Here is a 19,115-nt window from a genome sequence, read left to right as displayed (position 1 = left end):
GGTTTATTTTATTCAGTTTAGAATGAATTTCCTTTGAAAGTTCGTGGTATACGAGGTAAATTGAAAAAATGTAACATGGGCACAGATAATTAAAAGTTTAGCTAGTTTCACTTCAATAAGGCGCCGAAATTTTCAAAAATGTTAATGTTACATGGTAAAAGTATAACAAACCAATCAGAATACAGAAAAGTAGTTATGTCATAGACAACCAGCTGGACTTAGTGGTCGGTATAATTATATTGTACAGGTAACATATGCTATGCTTTTCGTGTGCTGGGATGCTGGGTAAGTGAGGTTATTTTAGTGTATCTCTAAATGGAAAAATTATGGCAACAAAAGGACTTTATTACAATGCATCCCATGATGGAATGGATCATGCATATAGGCAACGAATTGCTGAACAGTATCAAATAAGGTAATGTAGCTAAAAAGTTACAGCTGTGCTGATTTAATTTTTAGTTTAAAAAATTGTTTTGATTGAGTTTTTGATTTCAGTGCATTAAACAAATCTAGGCTCAAATACTGCATATTTTTTCATTATTTACTCTTCTTTGCAATGTTAGCGAAATTGTCTGCCGATATACTAGACAAATTAGATATATTTATTTTAGAAATTGAAGAGTTAAGTATACCACAGGTGAGAGTATCCCGATAAGAATTATGTGAAGAATACTTTATATAGTATTGATTTTAGCCTTNGCCAAAAATATTTGATTGTTACGATTAAAGCATTAAATTCGCGGAATAAAGCAATAATACCCCCACCGCCAACACGTAAACATCTAGACTGATCAAAATACGCAAAAACGTTTGACATACTGGAATGGAGGGAATAATTATACGTTCAAATCTTCAATTTATACTAGACAAATTAGATATATTTATTTTAGAAATTGAAGAGTTAAGTATACCACAGGTGAGAGTATCCCGATAAGAATTATGTGAAGAATACTTTATATAGTATTGATTTTAGCCTTTATGGTGGGAATATATTTGGTGCATTAGTTTATTACTTTCATTTTTGGGACTTGCAGCTATTAGGAGGAATGGTGTTAAGCAAATGAAGCAATACATTGCAGGGCTATGTATATTTGGATATTTACCTCTACTTTATGCTCTTGTTTATTATTGTAAAAATGTTTGGATATACTTAACATCAGATGATGATGATGAGCTGGACAATATCCAATGGTGGCAGGTTAATAAATTATATTTAATTATATACATACATGCTACGTGTTTATTAATATTTTATTTATTGTGTACTTAATGGTTTTTCAAATGTACCTACTCCTTAGTATGAAGTTAAACCATGGTTTCTGTACAGTTTATAATTGATTAATTTTATTTTCAGGGCTATCCATATGGGTTGCTCTGGTATGCATTTATATTACTAGCTGTTCAGGTTCATTCATTTTCACTATATTTTGCCTGGAGCTTGATAAAAGCATGGAGAGCTCGAGGTGTGAAAAAAATCGATTAATTGTCGATCGATTGGGATGCCTTATTATTGCTCAAACATTTTCATCTGTCTGTTGATTGAATTTAATTTTTTTCCCATTAATATGTTATAAGTGTTTTTATTTATCACCTTGTTCCATATACATAACTATTCTGTTCAAATATTGTTATCCTTGTGTTGGTTGATAGTTTTTAATGAAACTACATATTTTTGTGACTTCTTGTATTCAAATAAACAAGGCTATTTAGTTTTTGTACTTAAAGTAGTACAAGAAATTTAAATGCTTTTCCTTTTCTAATAAATGATGAAAAAACATTTCAATGTATTGTTTAAATTCGGTGCTTTGAGAATGATGGTGGTGGTACAGTTTAGGTATTTAAAAAATATTGCCTGACACATATATTTTATTTAACTTTTATCATATAATTTAAATTCTGTAACACGCAAGCAACAGTAGTATTCTTAACATTACAAAGAAACATTTATAAAATACATAAATACGAAGCACAGTATGAGATTCACAACATTTATTAAGTGAGCTTAACTGTAACGTTTCCATTGCAACTTCTGAGAAGAAGCGACAGTGTGGCGAAACAACATAAACTTATTTAATAAAAATTGTGCAAATCATAATGCGCTTTTTATTTATGTATAATGTGGAATAACATCGATTATTTTTATAAGATGTTAAAAATAAACAACTGCATACATGAATGACTAAAACGAGTATGTATAGCTTATTTTAATACAAATATTTTAGGTACTTAGGTGAAGTAAATACGCTTTAGACGCATATTTTTGATATGTTTCATCTTGGGATACAGAATGTTATCTTTTACATTGCTTAAAATTGGGAAAAACAACTAGAATTATATTTAAAACACAGTAACACTATTTTCAAGGGACAAAAACCAACAGTGGAAACTGTTGTTCTATGTAAAATAAATGAACATTAATGAATAGTATTTTGTATTTTTTGTTCTATTATACTGTGTATAAACAATATTTCAATTGAAAGTGTTTCTTATTTTCCAATTTTAAAGAATATAAATAGACAAAACTAGCAACCCATAATTTTCACAACAGACATAATCTTTATTTTAGGAGAAAGTTTTGAACGACAGTTTGGATATCTTATAACATCAATCACAGGATGAACAGGAATGTTTTTAATATAGTTAAATACAACAAGCACGTTTACGTTTTTGATCCGATATATCGTTACTATGTGTATTAAAAAAAAAGAGGGAAATAAACGAGAATTATTACTTAAACGTTAAGAGGTTGAGAATTATCAAGTTTCAGATATTATCAAGGTAAATGTAGTTGAATAATAGCCATTAACAATAAATTCCATTTATAACACCGATTTGAAAGTTAGGCAACATTTATATCACGTAAGTAGGTACATTGCATAAGTAGACGGACTAAAACATTAAATAACACTGTTGTGTTCCTATAGTTATTTCTGCCATGAATCACAAACAATAAATACTACGGTAAAAATTAATTCTTTTTCGCAAGTCGAAAAAGTTATTAAAAATTAATTAAATTATTAGTCATTCGATTTTATGACTTCCAATCTAAAAACATACGACGTTTATATTACGTGTAACAGCTGCAATAACGACTATTAAAAAAATTGGAAAGACAAGTACTATTGTTTAATTATTTTAGAAACTGCTACGCTTTGTTGTATTAATTTTTAGTATTTTAAGAAACATTTAACATTGTTGGAGTATGTATTATACGTCGACAAATTGTAATAACACCAAACAGTAACAATTGACTTCCATTTAGAGACACGGATATTCGAAAAGATGTTTCAAAATTTTTTATGAATGTGCTGATTTAACTAAAGAGATACTAAAATTATAGGGAAAAAAAAAGAAAGTGTGTACCTAACAGGTACGACAATTGTGTAAAATTAAGTATTGAACGCTTAATAATACACGTTCGCCTTTTTTACTGCTTTTCAAAAGCTTGTTATATTGCAACATTCCAATATGTTATTAATAAAAACGGAGATCTTGGGGGAAATATTTTCAATAAAGCCAATTTCGACTTTAAGACAATATCTAATTATCTACATTCAAATCCCCACGGAACTGTTATTACTCCACTGTTTTACAAATTTATAAATGTTGGTTGTTACCCATATCTTAATTTTCAAATAACCTTTTCCATATTATAACGGTTAATATTACAACGCAAGCACGTACCGCAATATTTAAAGCGAGAATTAGTTACATAATTTCCACAAATTAAACTTGGAGTGTAAAAAATTGCTTACCATGAACAATAAGTTTTCCTTGATATCACAAACATTCCCAATGTGATTTGATGTTTTTAGGTTAGAATTCAACGTTCACCGTATGAAAAGCGTATCTACATTCATTGTTTAATTAAAATTGACCCGTACACACATAACTATCACTTTCATTATTATCACGATTACAGCTTTATTCACAAATAAAAACAATCGAAAACAAAACAATACGTTTTAGGTACGTTATTCTCCGATCGGCACTTTGAGGAACCCATTTTGATAGTAAATTAAATAATAGCTAACTGACCACGAACATCAACTGCAAGACTTGAAGATCTTGAACGTAAAAAATGGTATTTCTTTTGTTTTATTTTTTTATTAGCTTTTAAAAATCTCTCTAACACATGAACAAACCGAGAACAACGCGACCACGACCACGCCAACCGCACTACTGACCGGAAAGCGGAAACCGCAATCTCTTTTGACACATTGTAAATTATTTGATTTGACTGATTTTGAATCTTGCCGATTGTTATATTTTCTAAACCATACGTTTTCCAAAACGTTTACTGTTATAAATTACTGAATTTAATCAATAACGAAGCCAAAAATATTTGATTGTTACGATTAAAGCATTAAATTCGCGGAATAAAGCAATAATACCCCCACCGCCAACACGTAAACATCTAGACTGATCAAAATACGCAAAAACGTTTGACATACTGGAATGGAGGGAATAATTATACGTTCAAATCTTCAATTTGAATAAGTTTTTATTAATAATTATTTACCGGTAATCATATTTCTTTCGTATCATTCGTTTTCAAAAACGTCTGCTATGATTCCTTTCATAAGTTAAAAATTAGAAGAACCTTAAATTAAATTAATGATGACAAAAATAAAAAACATATATAAAAACAAAAACGAAAAGAATATTGAATTGTTTATGGAGATGTGATTTGAGTATTTTGTACAAAGAAAAGCGTATTTTGCTTTATTAGGTCAATGCAGACCTTTTACGTTAATATGTAAGAACACTGATAACCACATTTAGAACTATATTGATGTTGAATTAAAATTAGCTTGGCTAATATGCGAAAATTAATGAAATCGCGTAGCAACCGGTTATTTTCAGAAAAATCGCGAAAAAAAAATTGTTTGGTGATATTATTCAATTATAAGGTGATTTTAATTGGAAGCTGAGGGATCGATGAGTAGGGTAAGGTTTAACTGATTGATACATGAATTCGCTAAAATTAGCATATTTGTAAATTTGGGGGAGCATAACTGGGGCAAGAAGAACCCATTGGAATCTTCGTCTATCCCAGAACGTCCAAACCCCTTAAAAAAGGAAAAATATAAACTAACTACCTTAATCTTCTAGAAATCGATGCTGCTATAGTAACCTGTGGTACGAAAGGGAGTGAAGGAGGGGTGGTGGACGGGAATCCCCGAAGGGAGAGGTTCGAAATAATCCCGTATCCAAAATCTTATGGTGATCTCAAAAATTATTTTTTTTCGTTTGATTTCTGCACCTCTCCTGCCGGGGAACCTTTTCTTACCCTACCTTCTTTCGCGTACCTCCTCCCCAGAATGCCGCAGGTTACATAAGCAAAACCACAAAAAAGTACTTACTCAGAAAGTGCAGGTAAGTATTCCTTCGAAAGAAGTTTAAGTACAATAGTTGTCGATTTCTTCTTTCAATGTATCTGTTGATTTTTAGGTACAATATTTATTGTAAGACTGTCTTAGTAGGTGTTTTATGTTTGTCTATTTAATGTTTTCCGGTTCAGTATCAATTCAATTTTTTTTTTCGTTCCCATTTTAGTATCATTCTGAATGTCTGTCATTGTGTATGCATATAGTATGTGTCTATTTTTCGGTGGCTGCAGTAGTTGCGGTGTAAGTTTGATTTAAATTTGATATTATCCAAACTTTCGAAAAATAAATAAATAAATAAATAACTAAGTAATCTTACCTTGTTCAACGAGTTGTCTCCCAACGGTTTCCACATTAAGTAAATTTTCTTTGACGTTCTCACCATCTTCACATGCAACGAAAGAGACAAAATAAACGAAAAGAAATAAAACAGGAACTACGTGAAGTCGAAGACCCATTCTTCCAGGTCCTTTACACACCTGTACCGTCAATACAAAGACTAAACCACGAGGCTGTTTAACCAATTTATTAGCTAAATGTAACACATGAATGTCAAGGACCAATTGTCTTCCTGTCTAGAAAATATTGTCGCTGAAGAAAACNAAATAAATAAATAAATAAATAATTAAATAAATAAATAAAACAAGTGAAAAAGAAAGAGAGGCAGATATAAAGAGAGGGGTGGAGAGTGAGAGAGAGTGAGATAAAAAGAAATTAAACAAAGAAAGTATTGTCAAATGGAAATAAAAGTTTGTTGTAAAGAGTACGAATCAGTAAAATAAAATTTAAGAAGTTATAGAAAATGAAGATTTAGACGGATGTTTCTGAATATCTGCGTCTAGTTCTTCGGCGCTTTTTTTGCTATAAGAGGGCAGCACTCTCCGAATGGTGTTCGGAAGAGGATGCCATTTTTTGGGGTGTTTCAATATCCAAGCGTTTCATTTTGATCGATTCGGTGCCCTCTTTATCTAAAAAAGTAAATACATCTCTGCATATTCTTTTTTCCACCTTTGTCGGTAACGGTGATAAGATCTTTCATTGATTAGTGAACATTAGTACACATGAATTCTATCAGAACTCGATCTCATTATCGAAAGTGAAGACATGTGCGACTCAACAATTAAGACTTACAATTAAAGTAGTCGACTAATCAGAGCGCGCAACTCAAAGCACGTGTGCTTTAAAAATGAATAGATAAACAAGTTCACCAATCAGCGCGCGCTCTTATTGTTGAAAGTGAAGGCACGTGCGATTCAACAATTAAGACTTAAAGCAGTCGACCAATCAGAGCGCGCAACTCAAAGCACGTGTATTTTAACAATGAATAGATAAAAGAATGCACCAATCAGAGTGCGCTCTTATTGTTGACAATCTTAAAGCACGTGTTTTTTAACAAACTTGAGCTACGCCTACATCTGCTTGCTTGCAGCAAACAGAGCGCACTTCGATAAGCAAATTATTTTAATGTTTGATTTTATTGATAGGTCCTGAATTACGAATCGGATCGAAAAAATTAGAGGGAAAGGTGTTTATAGCGTTACTTCCTTTTCCCATGAAAAGTTTAACAGCGTCAAGTGTTTCCGGGTTCAATGTCAAGCTCATCTCGATTAACAAAGGCCTTTTTGGTTGGTTATCTTACCTTTGTTAGCAGCTGATGATGGAGTGTGACTAGAGCCTGGAGTTGAATGACTCCTTTTGTAAGTTGCAGTATTCATTGTTAATTTTCTCACATTCTTGTCGGGGTGGAAGAGAATAATGTAAAGTTTTGGAGAATAGAGGCAAACCAAAGCCACTGTTGCATTCATGCTAATCGCTATGCAGAGGGTTGTTATCTGGATCTAAAACCATTTTTTTTACGTTGGTATACTTGGATGAAACGGTGTTTCAGCAAGACGACAAATGATGCACTGTAACCTATTTCAAGACTTACTACGACGATTGGTCATTCTTATTTTTATTTTCTTCCTGTTCGATACGTGATTACCGAGAGGTTAACAATTACAAAATTAGCCAATTAGAGGATGTACCAGCTACTGCAACGTTAGGTATGTTTACTTCTGCGTGCAGTAAGGAAGGTGCGCCCTAATTGGTTCAACTTCAGTTGGTACTCGTTCTCGATAATTGCACAACGGATTGAAAAATTGAGAAGGAAAATAATAATTCTTAGAATTTCGCGAGGAATTGTGAAATGCCTAATTACACTAGAAAGCTGCGACATATGTATCAAATGAGCTTTGAAGGTGGCTATTTCTAAAAAAAGGAAATTCGTAGGAGAAGCAAGTGCGTCCGATCTCCCAATCGATTCCCATTTTTTTACCACTTCATTTGTATTCATGACAGGATGCTTTTGCTAAATTTTATAAAATCGACTGCCTTTGCTTCAGTTATCACAACTGAACCATGTCAAAATGAAACCTGGTCTGTATTGATTATAGGGTTCTGACGAAATTTTTCATTTCGCTATCAAATTGGATTAGAATGCGAATAGACGAAGGCAAAATATCAAAAACGATTTTCAGATATCTTTGATGGCATCGGCGTGCCCTTAAAATAACTCACGTGTCGTATTACAAGAATAAAATATAATAGTAATAAAAATAATAAATGTTACGTTATTTACGAATATACTTTAAAAAATTTCGCAAATTATGGTATACACAGACATACATACACATACAAACACACACACACACACACAGAAGGTTAATTTTCAAAATAAACAATCTTATAACATTAATAACCACAATAAGCGTAAAAGGACCTTAATTGGTTCTATAAAGGCCTGAGGTAGAGGGGTTTAAGTCGGTAGGTCCGAGAACATCTTCCTCGAGAACCCGACACAACCCAGTCGTACGGACGGCTGGGTGTATTTCGAAGTTTTCCCCCTTCCACGAAAAAGAAAAAGCTCAAGATACATTCACCCTAACTTTTTTATAATATGCGTGTCTACCTTTAAAAAATTTACGCATCCATGCAAAAAATTAAAAACAGTTGCAAAAATGAAAGCCACTTGAGTTTATATTTATATGAATGTGGTTGATTTTCTTTTCCGGCTCGGCTTTGTAAGCCTAATTATTTTGAAGCTAATCGAAAAGCTACCCTGCTACTGGATATAATTTATCCCTCTCAAGATAGCCATATATCGGAAACATTCGCTTATATCGAAAAGGGTATTCACAGTAGGGAATATCGAAGTGCGTTAATATTTACTTTTTGTTTTTCCGATACTAACATTCATGGGAAATTCGTAACTTTTTCAGTAGTTTCTTATGAAAACAAAACACGAATTATTGGGTTCTATTCATGTGGGTACCTATATAAATCATGAACTTTTTTTGCTGTGTTGTCGAACGTTACAGTTTTTACGTTAAAGCAAAATTACATCATTCGATTAGGTATCGGAAAAATCCTAAGACATTTTCCTTAATGGAGTAGGTTTTCAAGTTTAACAACAGTAAAAATTAACATAAATAGAAAGAAAAACAGAAACGGCGTTTTGGCACTTGACAATGTGGCGGCCCTAACCGCCATTACCCGAAAATCAATAGATTTTTTTACTTTTAAACCAGTCTAAACGAATGGTTTTTTTAAGAAGTTCAACATAGTAATCAAATTTTAGTTTTATAAATTTGTTTAATTGCAAGTATGTAATAAATTACTAGAGCACTCTAAATAGCTCAAAACCCGACGACAAACACCAAAACTAAACGTTTGAAGTACTTTTTAGTAACAAGGTTACTCTAAAAATTTTTTGCTGTGTTGTTGAACGTTACAGTTTTTACGTTAAAGCAAAATTACATCATTTGATTAGGTATTGGAAAAATCCTAAGACATTTTCCTGAATGGAGTAGCTAACTCAATTTAGCGAAACCTAATTCTTATGTCAAAAACTAGGTACTAATGTGGAAAAATTTAACTCACTCAATAGTTCTCACTAAAATAAATATTTTATCGAGTCTTTACCTCATATGAATTTCCTGTTCCAAAGTAGATCGGGACGAAAGCAAGCCAAATAACGCAGGTGGTGTACATCGTGAATCCTATGAATTTTGATTCGTTGAAATTTTCCGGAATTTTTCTAGTCTTGACTGCATAGACGGTGCATATGGTAATAAGAAGCATGTTGTAAAGTTGAGAAAACAAAAAGGACATGTCCTGAATCTTGCATTTCAATATGATCTGGAACAGAATAAACACATTTTCGAACTGCAGAACTGCATGTCACTCTCTTTCGTTTCATATTTTTTTGTTAAACAGACGATGGTGACTTCATTATTTTGCATGGAATTCCAGGAGAACAAAACGCCTCGGATGTTGAATTCACACGAGTATTTCGGTATTACCGGAAGAATTTCAAAGGCAAATATGTACAGACAATCGCAGTTACGAGATTCATATTTTTAATTAAAGTTATTACCGACAACTTCAAACATATGATTTCGGAAACTGACCTGGTTTGTGCGTTGACAAATCAATTTTATTTTATTCCTTAGTTTTTCATCAAAATTTCCTTAGATTTGACAAGGAATTTTTATTGCGAAAACAATTCATGTGGCACAAAAAGAGGAAGACCTATTTTTTGGTGATTCATCAGTATTTAAAGAAATTTTCGAAATGAAAGTAACCTTTAAACAACTAAAATTCATTTGACGTAAAAATTAAATTGTATTACATTTTTTTTCAATAGAGCTTGACCAAAGGGTAAGATGTTAAAAGGTGTCCTTAGATCTTTCGGAAATCGACAGCGTTTTTGCGAAAGTTATATTTAGTTACAAATGGTTGAATGGATTTTCAAAGAAAATTAATGTTGCCAAAACAACAGCAACAAAAATTCGCAATAATTTGATAAAAAAGTACATGTGTACAATTACACAAGTAAAATTAAGAAATTCTATCTTTAAAAGGTACAAATTGCCATTAGGTTGTCGGAAATTATATCCGTAAACAACTATTTCCTGTAAAATTGGAAGAAAACTGAACTTGAAATTGTTTTCACTAAATGGACTAAATCAGCAACTACACGTGTATAAAATTTCAAACACGAAATGAGCTTATTTTGTTAGAAATAGCTAATGGTCCAATGAAACGATACACCCTGTAGCTATTATTTAGACAACATTAATTTGTCGTAACTTTAGAAACGCCAGCAAGGTCGCCGAAATCAAATTTGTAATTTCAAGATTGCCTCTTCTTAAGTTCTAATTGTAAACGAACTAAAATCAGCAGCAATTATAATTTATATCGATTTTATTAAGTAACCAATTCAAAGGAAATTAAGGTCTCTGATTTTCATTGATTAACGTTAAACAACGACGAGAAAATCAAAATTTTCAAATGAAAACCTTATAAAAAGAAACCTGTTTTCGACTTAGGCGTTTAGGTAGTATTTAGTTAAAGGAATTTGAAAAATTGCTATAAACTCTAAACTGACGATTCTCAAAGTTCAAAAGCAAGTATTTCTTTAATTAAATCGAAATTATATTTCATTTTAATAAGTATGTATCTAATTTACGGAAGCATTTGCAGTTTGAAGAGCAAATATGTATCACATGAGAGGTTTGTCGTTGAATTATCCTAAACAAATTATTGCGGTGTATACGCATTATGTGAAAGCGCAGGACAGTGGTATATCGTGTAGGACTAACCCATTATCCCTTAATTATTATCCAATTTGCTACCTTCCGGTAATAGTCTCGATATAGTCGCAACCAGGTTAAGTATCTTTTGTATTGTTGGGGAACGGCAATATTCCAATTAATTCTGCGAATATTATCAAAGAAAACAAAGGATGTTATGCAATTTAAGAGCACTCACGTAGGGTTAGTCGCACACGATTTATTTTATCAAAGGCGGTTGGTCAAAGTCAGAGTGGAAGTGGAAAGCTTTAGATAATTAGGTACTCTCATCTCGTACAAATAACTTCAGACCAAATTGGAAAATCAGATAAATATAAGTTACCCAGGTTTTCAAGTTTAACAACAGTAAGAATTAACTTAAATATAAAGAAAAACAGAAACGGCGTTTTGGCACTCGAGAATGTGGCGGCCTTAACCGCCATTACCCGAAAATCAATAGATTTTTTTACTTTTAAACCAGTCTGAACGAATGTTTTTTTTAAGAAGTTCAACATTGTAATCAAATTTTAGTTTTATAAATTTGTTTAATTGTAAGTATGTTATAAATTACTAGAGCACTCTAAATAGCTCAAAACCCGACGACAAACACCAAAACTAAACGTTTGAAGTACTTTTTAGTAACAAGGTTACTCTAAAAATTAAGGCAAGTTAGATATTTAAATACTGTATGATGTTACATGACTCGAAGTTTAACTGGGGACCTTGCAACACTATAATAAAGCAAATTTGATTAAACTAATTGCGGATATTTGGGGATAGGACCTTTGAATTTGTTAAGAGATCGATCGATTTTTATAAAAAAGCACACTTTCAAACTAACAAGCAAGTAATGATTACTAATTCCCCTAAATAACTAAAGATTGCCGGTAAGAATATGATGAACAACACTGGATTTTTCAACATAACTTAAATGTTCTATAACCTAACGTGAATTGCGCGCCTAGTTTGTCCAACAGATCCAACAAGTTAAACTACTTTTAGACCAAACCGATTAAATGTTCTTTCGGGTTTCGCTAATTATATCCAGTCATTTAAACTTCAAAAAAGTTGGTACGTTCGTGTATGTAGTAGTTTTTTCTTCCAAATTACCTTCTTTACATTGATGGTAAAAACTTTACCACACGTCAATAACGACTATTATTAATGAGTTTAATGAAGTGTACAAAAGAGTTGTGATGTACGAGCACGTATTAAAAGGTAAAAAGAATTAATACGCGACCGGTTGTAGAAAATATTTTTAAAACTAACTGGTTGAAAGGAGAGAAGTCCTCGACATGACCAAAAACTATCGCGAAGATAAAAATAGACGTAAACCTTCGGGAACGTCGATGAACAAAATCGGTAAGGTCTTCGCAATTGTAGTTACTTTTCATATAAAAGCGTTAATAGAAATATTGAGGCGTCTTCAAAATCGGTCCGATCCAATTTGCTATTCCTTCGGGGACCGTCAAACCCGCATGAACTATTTGTCATTCTCTTTTTGCTGTTCCCTTTAAGATGAATATAAACGAACAAATTTAGGCGTGCGCTGTTCTTTATTTTTTTTTTTTTATAACTCCGCCGTTATATCCACAGCTGCACGTCCTCTAGGGAAATGTTTTATCGTTTAGTTGTTACGACTACAAAGTAGAAAACGTTTTGACTGGAACGATTTAGAAAAAACTTTTTCTTTCTTTTCGTATACGCCCTTGTTATGCCAAATAAACACTCAGAACTTGTCGTCAAAAATACACAACAAAACTAATCATACACGAAGTTACATAAATTTACAAACGTGGAAAAATCATGTAAAAATGGCCAAGTTCTATGAAGAAACGGACTGCCAATTGCATTTTGTTTTCACAAAGCAAGTAGAAGACGTCATCTATATCAGAACTTGGCAATATTTTTATTCAATTGCCAAGTACGAAAAATACTCGCTCTTTTGCCAATTCAAACACTTTTTTTTAATTATGTACGGTCTCTTCAAAATTGACAAGCTTTACTCAAACCAGTGCAAAACTATAATCATCCAAAACAATTGGAAGAATTCTAAAGAAAAAAGTTAAATAAAAATTTCCTACCTGTTTGCGGCTGGGATAGTAGAATTTGGTACCGGGGTATTCGAGGGCCATCCATACCAAGGTGAGTATAATCTGAATAGCAATGAGGCCGGAAGTGATGCAAACTTGGGATCTTGGACTGATGTACTTGGGACGTTTGGCCGATCTGGAGGCCGAATCGAAGATTCTTGAAATCCTGTTTGTTTTTGTGAGCAACGCGCCGTAAATGATGGAGAAACTGACACCAATGCCAAATCTTTGTCCAATGCATATGCCTGCAGCCAAAACCTTTTTTAGACCTAATCTATACATGCGAGGTCTGTTCAAAAAGTATTCCGAATTTTGAATTTCCGAGTGTTACGTGTATTCGACTTTTGAAGGGAGCAAAACAGATATATATGAATAAATAAATAATTTTTGAAAAAAACACAAAATTCGCGATATTTTTTGAACACACTTCGTATATACAAGAGGTAGATATAGTGCTGGCTTAGATTACTGTGTGGAAACAGTTGCTTTATGTAGATTCGGAGAAAAACGAAGATTGAATTCGATGGAATTTGGATATTATTCGAATTATCCAAGCACCTGTGTCGCATATGCTTAAGATCAAAATGATACGGTAGAAGAAGACAACCCTCACGCAGTTGCCACCAACGACAACACTTACTTTGCCCTATCCAGTTATACTTTACAAACTAGCCAAGTATAGGCACATTAACGTATGTAACATATGTCCACTATAACGGTTATGTATTTATTTAAACACTGATTCCGCTTTTTCAAAAGAAAAAAAATTTTTTCGAAACATGATTAATATTTTCAAAACGTCGAAATCTGAAAATCGGCCCTCCCAGTTTTGAAAAATTAATGGTTTTTATAATAACGTAAGGTCAAAAATTATTCTGAAACCTTGGTAATGGGCCAGCATTTTTCATGGTGTCCAGGGAATAGTCCGGACTCATGAGTATTTTTGAATACGTAGCAATTATGAGATGTTCGCGTACTTTCTATTAATTTAGAGGACGATAGAGTTTCCCTGGTGTAGTATAATTAAGTGTAACTAACTAACAATAGAGGGATATGGTTAAATTATTGTGCCGTGGACGGTTATAAACAGGGAGATTTTTTCTTGTTGCAAATGTAAAAACTGTAAAATGCAAGAGCACATCAAGTTCGGCAAATAAAGAAACGAAATTCAGTGAACGTACCGCGCCGAGCGGTTTTAATTACATTCAATTGCTTTGTGGTTGGTACGTACCTGTGGTTGGTTTAGCCAAGAGAACAAACGTATTCATGTAGCAAAGCAGAATGCCAACTAGGAGCATGTAGCTGAGCTCTCTTCCAGAAGCGCGGACTAATGGCGTGTCATTGTGTTTTATAAATAGGCATATAACTGAGAGGGTTGCAATAATTCCGAGGACGGAGAATGCGAGAGGGATCAGGGCAAAAGGTGACGACCAGTTCAAGTACTGAATTTCCAGCGGGTAGCACGATTTCTTGTCAGGATACGGCCAGGATCCGTTGCCGCAATCTTTGCAGGTGAATTCGTCGAAAACGTATTCGAAATCTTCGCATTTATCGCATATCCAGCAGCAAGTATCGCCCTGAAACAACAAAAAAAAAACAACGTTGCCTTTTCGCCCAGTCATAATCCAAACCTAAGGGACTTGGCAATAGCACATCGTCTAATTGATATTTATTTTAGATACGATCACGATCTGCCACAATTCACAACATGATCTACAGTCTGATTCGATTTTGGTGGCCTATTAGACATTTTAGAACGATTTGAAAAAATCCCAAACACATTTAGATTGAGCGACTTATATTCCGGTTAAGTTTAAAATGGTTGCAAATTAAAAAAGTTTAACTTATGTTCCTAGAAAAAGGCTAAGTATTTTTGACTCCATTTCAGCACCCTTCTTACAAGTTTTTTTTTATTATTGTTTAATTTTCACCAGTGAAATGTTTTTTTTCGTTTGAAGCAACCTTTTAGATAAAATTGTAAAACTTTTGATCGATAGGTAAATTTTCGAAAGAAGAATGCACCTGAGTCGAAGAATTAATTAAATGACATCAAAAGTTTGGCGCGATCCCTCATCAACTTTCCAACGAGAGTACGCATTTCTTGCTGCCTTAGAACTTCTTGGAACACCGCGTATATTTCTGAATACTCGTCGATCATCATTATGGAGCGAACGTTGTTGCTATACACATTCACGACCTCATTATCAGGAGCGTACTCAGGACGATTAATAACTATTTGTAAAAAAACAACATCGGCCTAAGTACGGACGTTATATATATGTGCATCAACAAACGACATCCGCCCTCTACTCATTTGCCGTTTGAATGTATCAAAAAAATTAAATTTTCTTTACGAACTGAACAGAATGAACTAATTAAAAGTAAGCAGAGCAAAAGTCAGCAACGATAATAATAAATAATTCGAAGGGTACCGTTGAAATTCTTTTGTGAGCGAATGCTTTCGTCAGTGTTTTTAGTCAATGTTTTAGAAATGAAATCAAATACAGGGAAAAGTCGAAGAAATAAATTTATGGAGTGGAAAAATCCCGGAAAAGACAACCCGACAATTCCATTCTAAGCGATTTGTTTTAAACCACGTAACTGCAAAACCTTTTATGATAATTGTTTTCTTAACCATCGATAGCATATCTACATAATTTCTAGTTGGTATAAAGAGAGAAATTCATTTTATATTACTTATATAAAAAATGGAAAAGTCAAATAGTAAATTTAGTTGTATAAATTAAATTACATTATCAAGAATTTATAAAAGATCTAAAGGGGTTGTTTATCATACGAGTAACACGACAGTTATTAATAGCTTCCAAAAACTAAGCAATTAAATGTTTTAATGTATCATAAAGTTAGTTACCTGTTGCTTCTTGATCATTCCAGGTCCACATGGTAGAGAGCAGGCTGAGATCGGTATATCACTGACATTGTTCTTCCAAATTATTTCGCTGTGATTTAATTCGAGTTTGTTGAACCATTTACCGACAAGCTAAAAGAGAATGTGAGAAAATGCTGAACACAATTTTTCCTTCGAGCCGAACACGAATTTTATCCTTTCCTTAATTGCATTATGACATGCTATGAGATAAAAAAGGGGAAAGATTCACGCGAAAAGCTTCATCTTATCGATACTATTGCGTTCTATCTTATTCACGCATTTCTAAACAACAATTTCATTGAAACATGATCTAACTCCTGAAATTTCAAGGGATGACTAAGTAGTGTTAAAGAAAAATAAATAACAAACATTTACAACTTTACAAATTAGATTAAAATTTAATTTTAAAAAGTTTCAGTTGCAATTTCAAAGGTTTTAACAGAAAACATCAAAGGTCTACTATTACTAACGCTTTGAAAACAAATAGGTACTTATCTCAATTTAGTTTAAGGTACTTTAAATAATAGTTTAATGATAAATGGTTTCACATTACCTATGTTTTGTGTTTTGCGATTTAATATTACTAAAACTAGAATTCTGCTTTCAAGTGAAGTAACTTTCTTTCGTGCTACCCCGAAGACGACTGTAAAAATTGCATTTTTTGTAATTTTACTTGCCAGAAACTTTTCTTTTTTTGTTGGAATTTTTCATTCTTTTCTACTTTTAATTTTGGCAACAGACTACTTCACTCTAATAACAATAAGTCGTCTGAGGGACTATTGGAACTCTTTTCCCTTGCGGACATTTGGGAGATACTTGTTTAGGAAATAAAAAAGTTTTGAGTGTTCCGAGTATTGTGGCATAAATTATTAAAATAAACGTATTGCCATGGAACTTTTATTTTTGCATAGGTGTTGTTACGAAAATGTTAATATGGAGGATGGTTGCCATATTGTAATTTGAGTATTTTGTTATTATTATTTCGTAATTAAATTGGTTGCAAATTAAAAAATTATTAATGACGAATTACAAATAACGAAAACATTAAAATCAACATGCCCAACCTAATATTTATTTTTGTGCAACTTACTTTGTAATGATAGCCTAAACCGTTGTCAGTTTTTTGGAAATTCAAGATGTCATAGCGAGCAAGTCCATCACCTCTTTCGTCGAATTGAACGGGATTTCCGGCAAGATCTAAAAGATTTGAATCAACGTTTCACTTTCATTCAAACCACCGATTTATTGCATTCAACACCATAAAGTTCGACTCCCGATAAAAATTCGATTACCGACACAGTCGATACTGTTAAGAATGTATTAAATTGTTAACGCCCTGTATACCTACATTAAATGTTAATCTTAGTGAAACTTTTCCTGTTTTTCTTATTTTTTAGCATCACAATTATTCTAGTTCTTGTTACTTGTATTGTTTTAAAAATCGACTTTTTCTTATTATTTTCTTCCGCATTGATAACACGAAGAAATTTATTGGATATTTGGTATTTTACGTTTATTTGGTTCTGCTTCATTCAATATGGAGATAAGACATTCCAATTTATAGTAAATTTTCGGAGTAAGAAATGGGGAATTTTTTTTTATCGAAAATACCAATATTTTTATAGCTGTACCTATTTCTGAATTGTGCATTATGTTGATAAAAGAAAAAAATATTTACGTACTAACCTATGCATAATAAAAAGAAAAGATGTTTCTTATACATAATAAAATTTTCCTTTTTCACATACATTATAATCTAATTGGATACTCCGATAATGAAGGCTATCAATTTTATTTGCACCTTCCTTTGTTTAAAGTCAATAACTTTTTAAAATGTTCGAAACATGAAAAGAGTTAAGATGAATTCATCTGTATTACAAAAGTACTGACATCTTTCTTTTAATGTTCTTTTCTTCTTTATGGTACAATACATTTTTTTGTAATGCAGCCTTCAGAATGTTTGAAACGAAGAACGATAAGAAATTGTTGCGAAGCTGCAGAAAAATTTTAAATGTGCATTCGAAACTAAAAGCAGAAATTCTGCGAATCTATGAAAAGTACAGGACTGAACTAATGAAAATTCCACGAATCCAACACTTTTCTATTGACAATTTTTATCGCGATGTCTTTAAAGAGTGTCGGAGAACGACAATTAGAAATTCTCATTTCGTTACTACTAACTCTCTTTTGTTATAACTTTTATTACGAAGTTTCAGTTGACACTTTCTACCTTGAAGAAATACAATTCTTCGCAATATAAGATCTCATCTTAAAAAAGTGTATCCTGCTTATAAGATATAGAAACTGCTTATTGAAAATTCCTTTAATATTTCCTAATGTTAGAATGTCCTTTCGGAACTACAAAATGTTCTAAAGTAACCTGCATGCAGAAAAATCTGGATATACATATATACTTATATGTATATAGTATTGTATCATGTCTCCACCTATTTTTTATTTTTATTGCACCGAAAACAGTAATGTGTCGATTTTTTTAAATGTTATTTTTCTTGCCAAATACTATATAGCGTTTCTATAACGACATTAGAGACTAATTTTAGTTTTAATTGCCATTTTTTTTTCATGTTAAGTTACGAACAAACAGAATAGTTCAAAACCCCAACGCCAAAACACGACACTGTAGTTGTCCGAAGCACTTTTCGGTAACAAAGTTACTTTCTTCAGGGACTGAAGTAAACTCAACCCTTAATAACAAAATGAACGCACCGTGCAGATAAACGTGTAACCGTTTTAATACAGCCTCTCATTTTTTGTTATCTTCGACATTTTACCGTTCTTTCATGCGATAAAACATACAGAATTGATTTGGTTGAGTTTACTTCAGTCCCTGAAGAAGGTAACTTTGTTACCGAAAAGTGCTTCGGACAACTACAGTGTCGTGTTTTGGCGTTGGGGTTTTGAACTATTCTGTTTGTTCTACAACAACCGCCAAAGTTTTTCCAATCTTCATATTGAGAAACTAAATTTTTTTGTTACGAAGTTGAAATCAAGGCATATTCACTGCCAAAAGTCAGTTAAAAATTTTCCATATTATTCGTTATTTCTTATTTTATTCAAAGTTTTTGGTAAAATTCCAAATTTTCTCTCAAACCATATACTTTTTTTT

The 19,115-nt window shown here is 32.5% G+C and overlaps 2 protein-coding genes across 7 annotated transcripts in view; one reads left to right on the top strand and one right to left on the bottom strand.

Annotated features, from left to right (window-relative positions):
* The first annotated feature begins 25 nt into the window (after positions 1–25).
* LOC108735278 (protein jagunal) lies at positions 26–1,783 on the top strand. The gene is made up of 4 exons (XM_018467177.2): positions 26–415; positions 496–637; positions 974–1,198; positions 1,355–1,783. Exons 1-4 carry the CDS (start codon positions 327–329, stop codon positions 1,481–1,483), a joined length of 585 nt encoding a protein of 194 aa, XP_018322679.1. The 5' UTR covers positions 26–326; the 3' UTR covers positions 1,484–1,783.
* The window catches only part of LOC108735276 (metabotropic glutamate receptor), an 80,351-nt gene continuing 62,668 nt past the window's right edge, over positions 1,433–19,115 (bottom strand). For 4 of the 6 annotated variants that reach the window (XM_018467171.1, XM_018467175.1, XM_018467173.1 and 1 more), the window contains 7 exons: positions 17,079–17,185; positions 15,971–16,099; positions 14,330–14,675; positions 13,090–13,343; positions 9,354–9,569; positions 7,030–7,228; positions 6,059–6,358 (listed from right to left, as the gene is read on the bottom strand). In XM_018467171.1, the coding sequence (XP_018322673.1) occupies positions 6,252–6,358; positions 7,030–7,228; positions 9,354–9,569; positions 13,090–13,343; positions 14,330–14,675; positions 15,971–16,099; positions 17,079–17,185 (1,358 nt within the window). In that variant the 3' untranslated portion in view covers positions 6,059–6,251. Of the gene's footprint in view, positions 5,666–6,058; positions 6,359–7,029; positions 7,229–9,353; positions 9,570–13,089; positions 13,344–14,329; positions 14,676–15,970; positions 16,100–17,078; positions 17,186–19,115 lie in introns of those variants that run through there. The other 2 variants (XR_001937552.1, XM_018467174.1) reach the window with 2 other exon arrangements.

This window comes from Agrilus planipennis, unplaced genomic scaffold (assembly GCF_000699045.2).
Source record: "Agrilus planipennis isolate EAB-ADULT unplaced genomic scaffold, Apla_2.0 scaffold15, whole genome shotgun sequence".
In the NCBI taxonomy this organism is placed as follows: domain Eukaryota; kingdom Metazoa; phylum Arthropoda; class Insecta; order Coleoptera; family Buprestidae; genus Agrilus; species Agrilus planipennis.
Note: the sequence above shows the minus strand (reverse complement) of the source record. Positions and strands in the feature narration are given on the sequence as shown.

Excerpts from the sequence above, each read along its gene's own strand:
- LOC108735278 (XM_018467177.2), top strand. The coding sequence starts at position 327 with ATGGCAACAAAAGGACTTTATTACAATGCATCCCATGATGGAATGGAT. Across the intron at positions 416-495 it reads GCTGAACAGTATCAAATAAG|TGCATTAAACAAATCTAGGC; the intron begins GTAATGTAGCTA and ends TTTTGATTTCAG. Across the intron at positions 638-973 it reads AAGAGTTAAGTATACCACAG|CCTTTATGGTGGGAATATAT; the intron begins GTGAGAGTATCC and ends TATTGATTTTAG.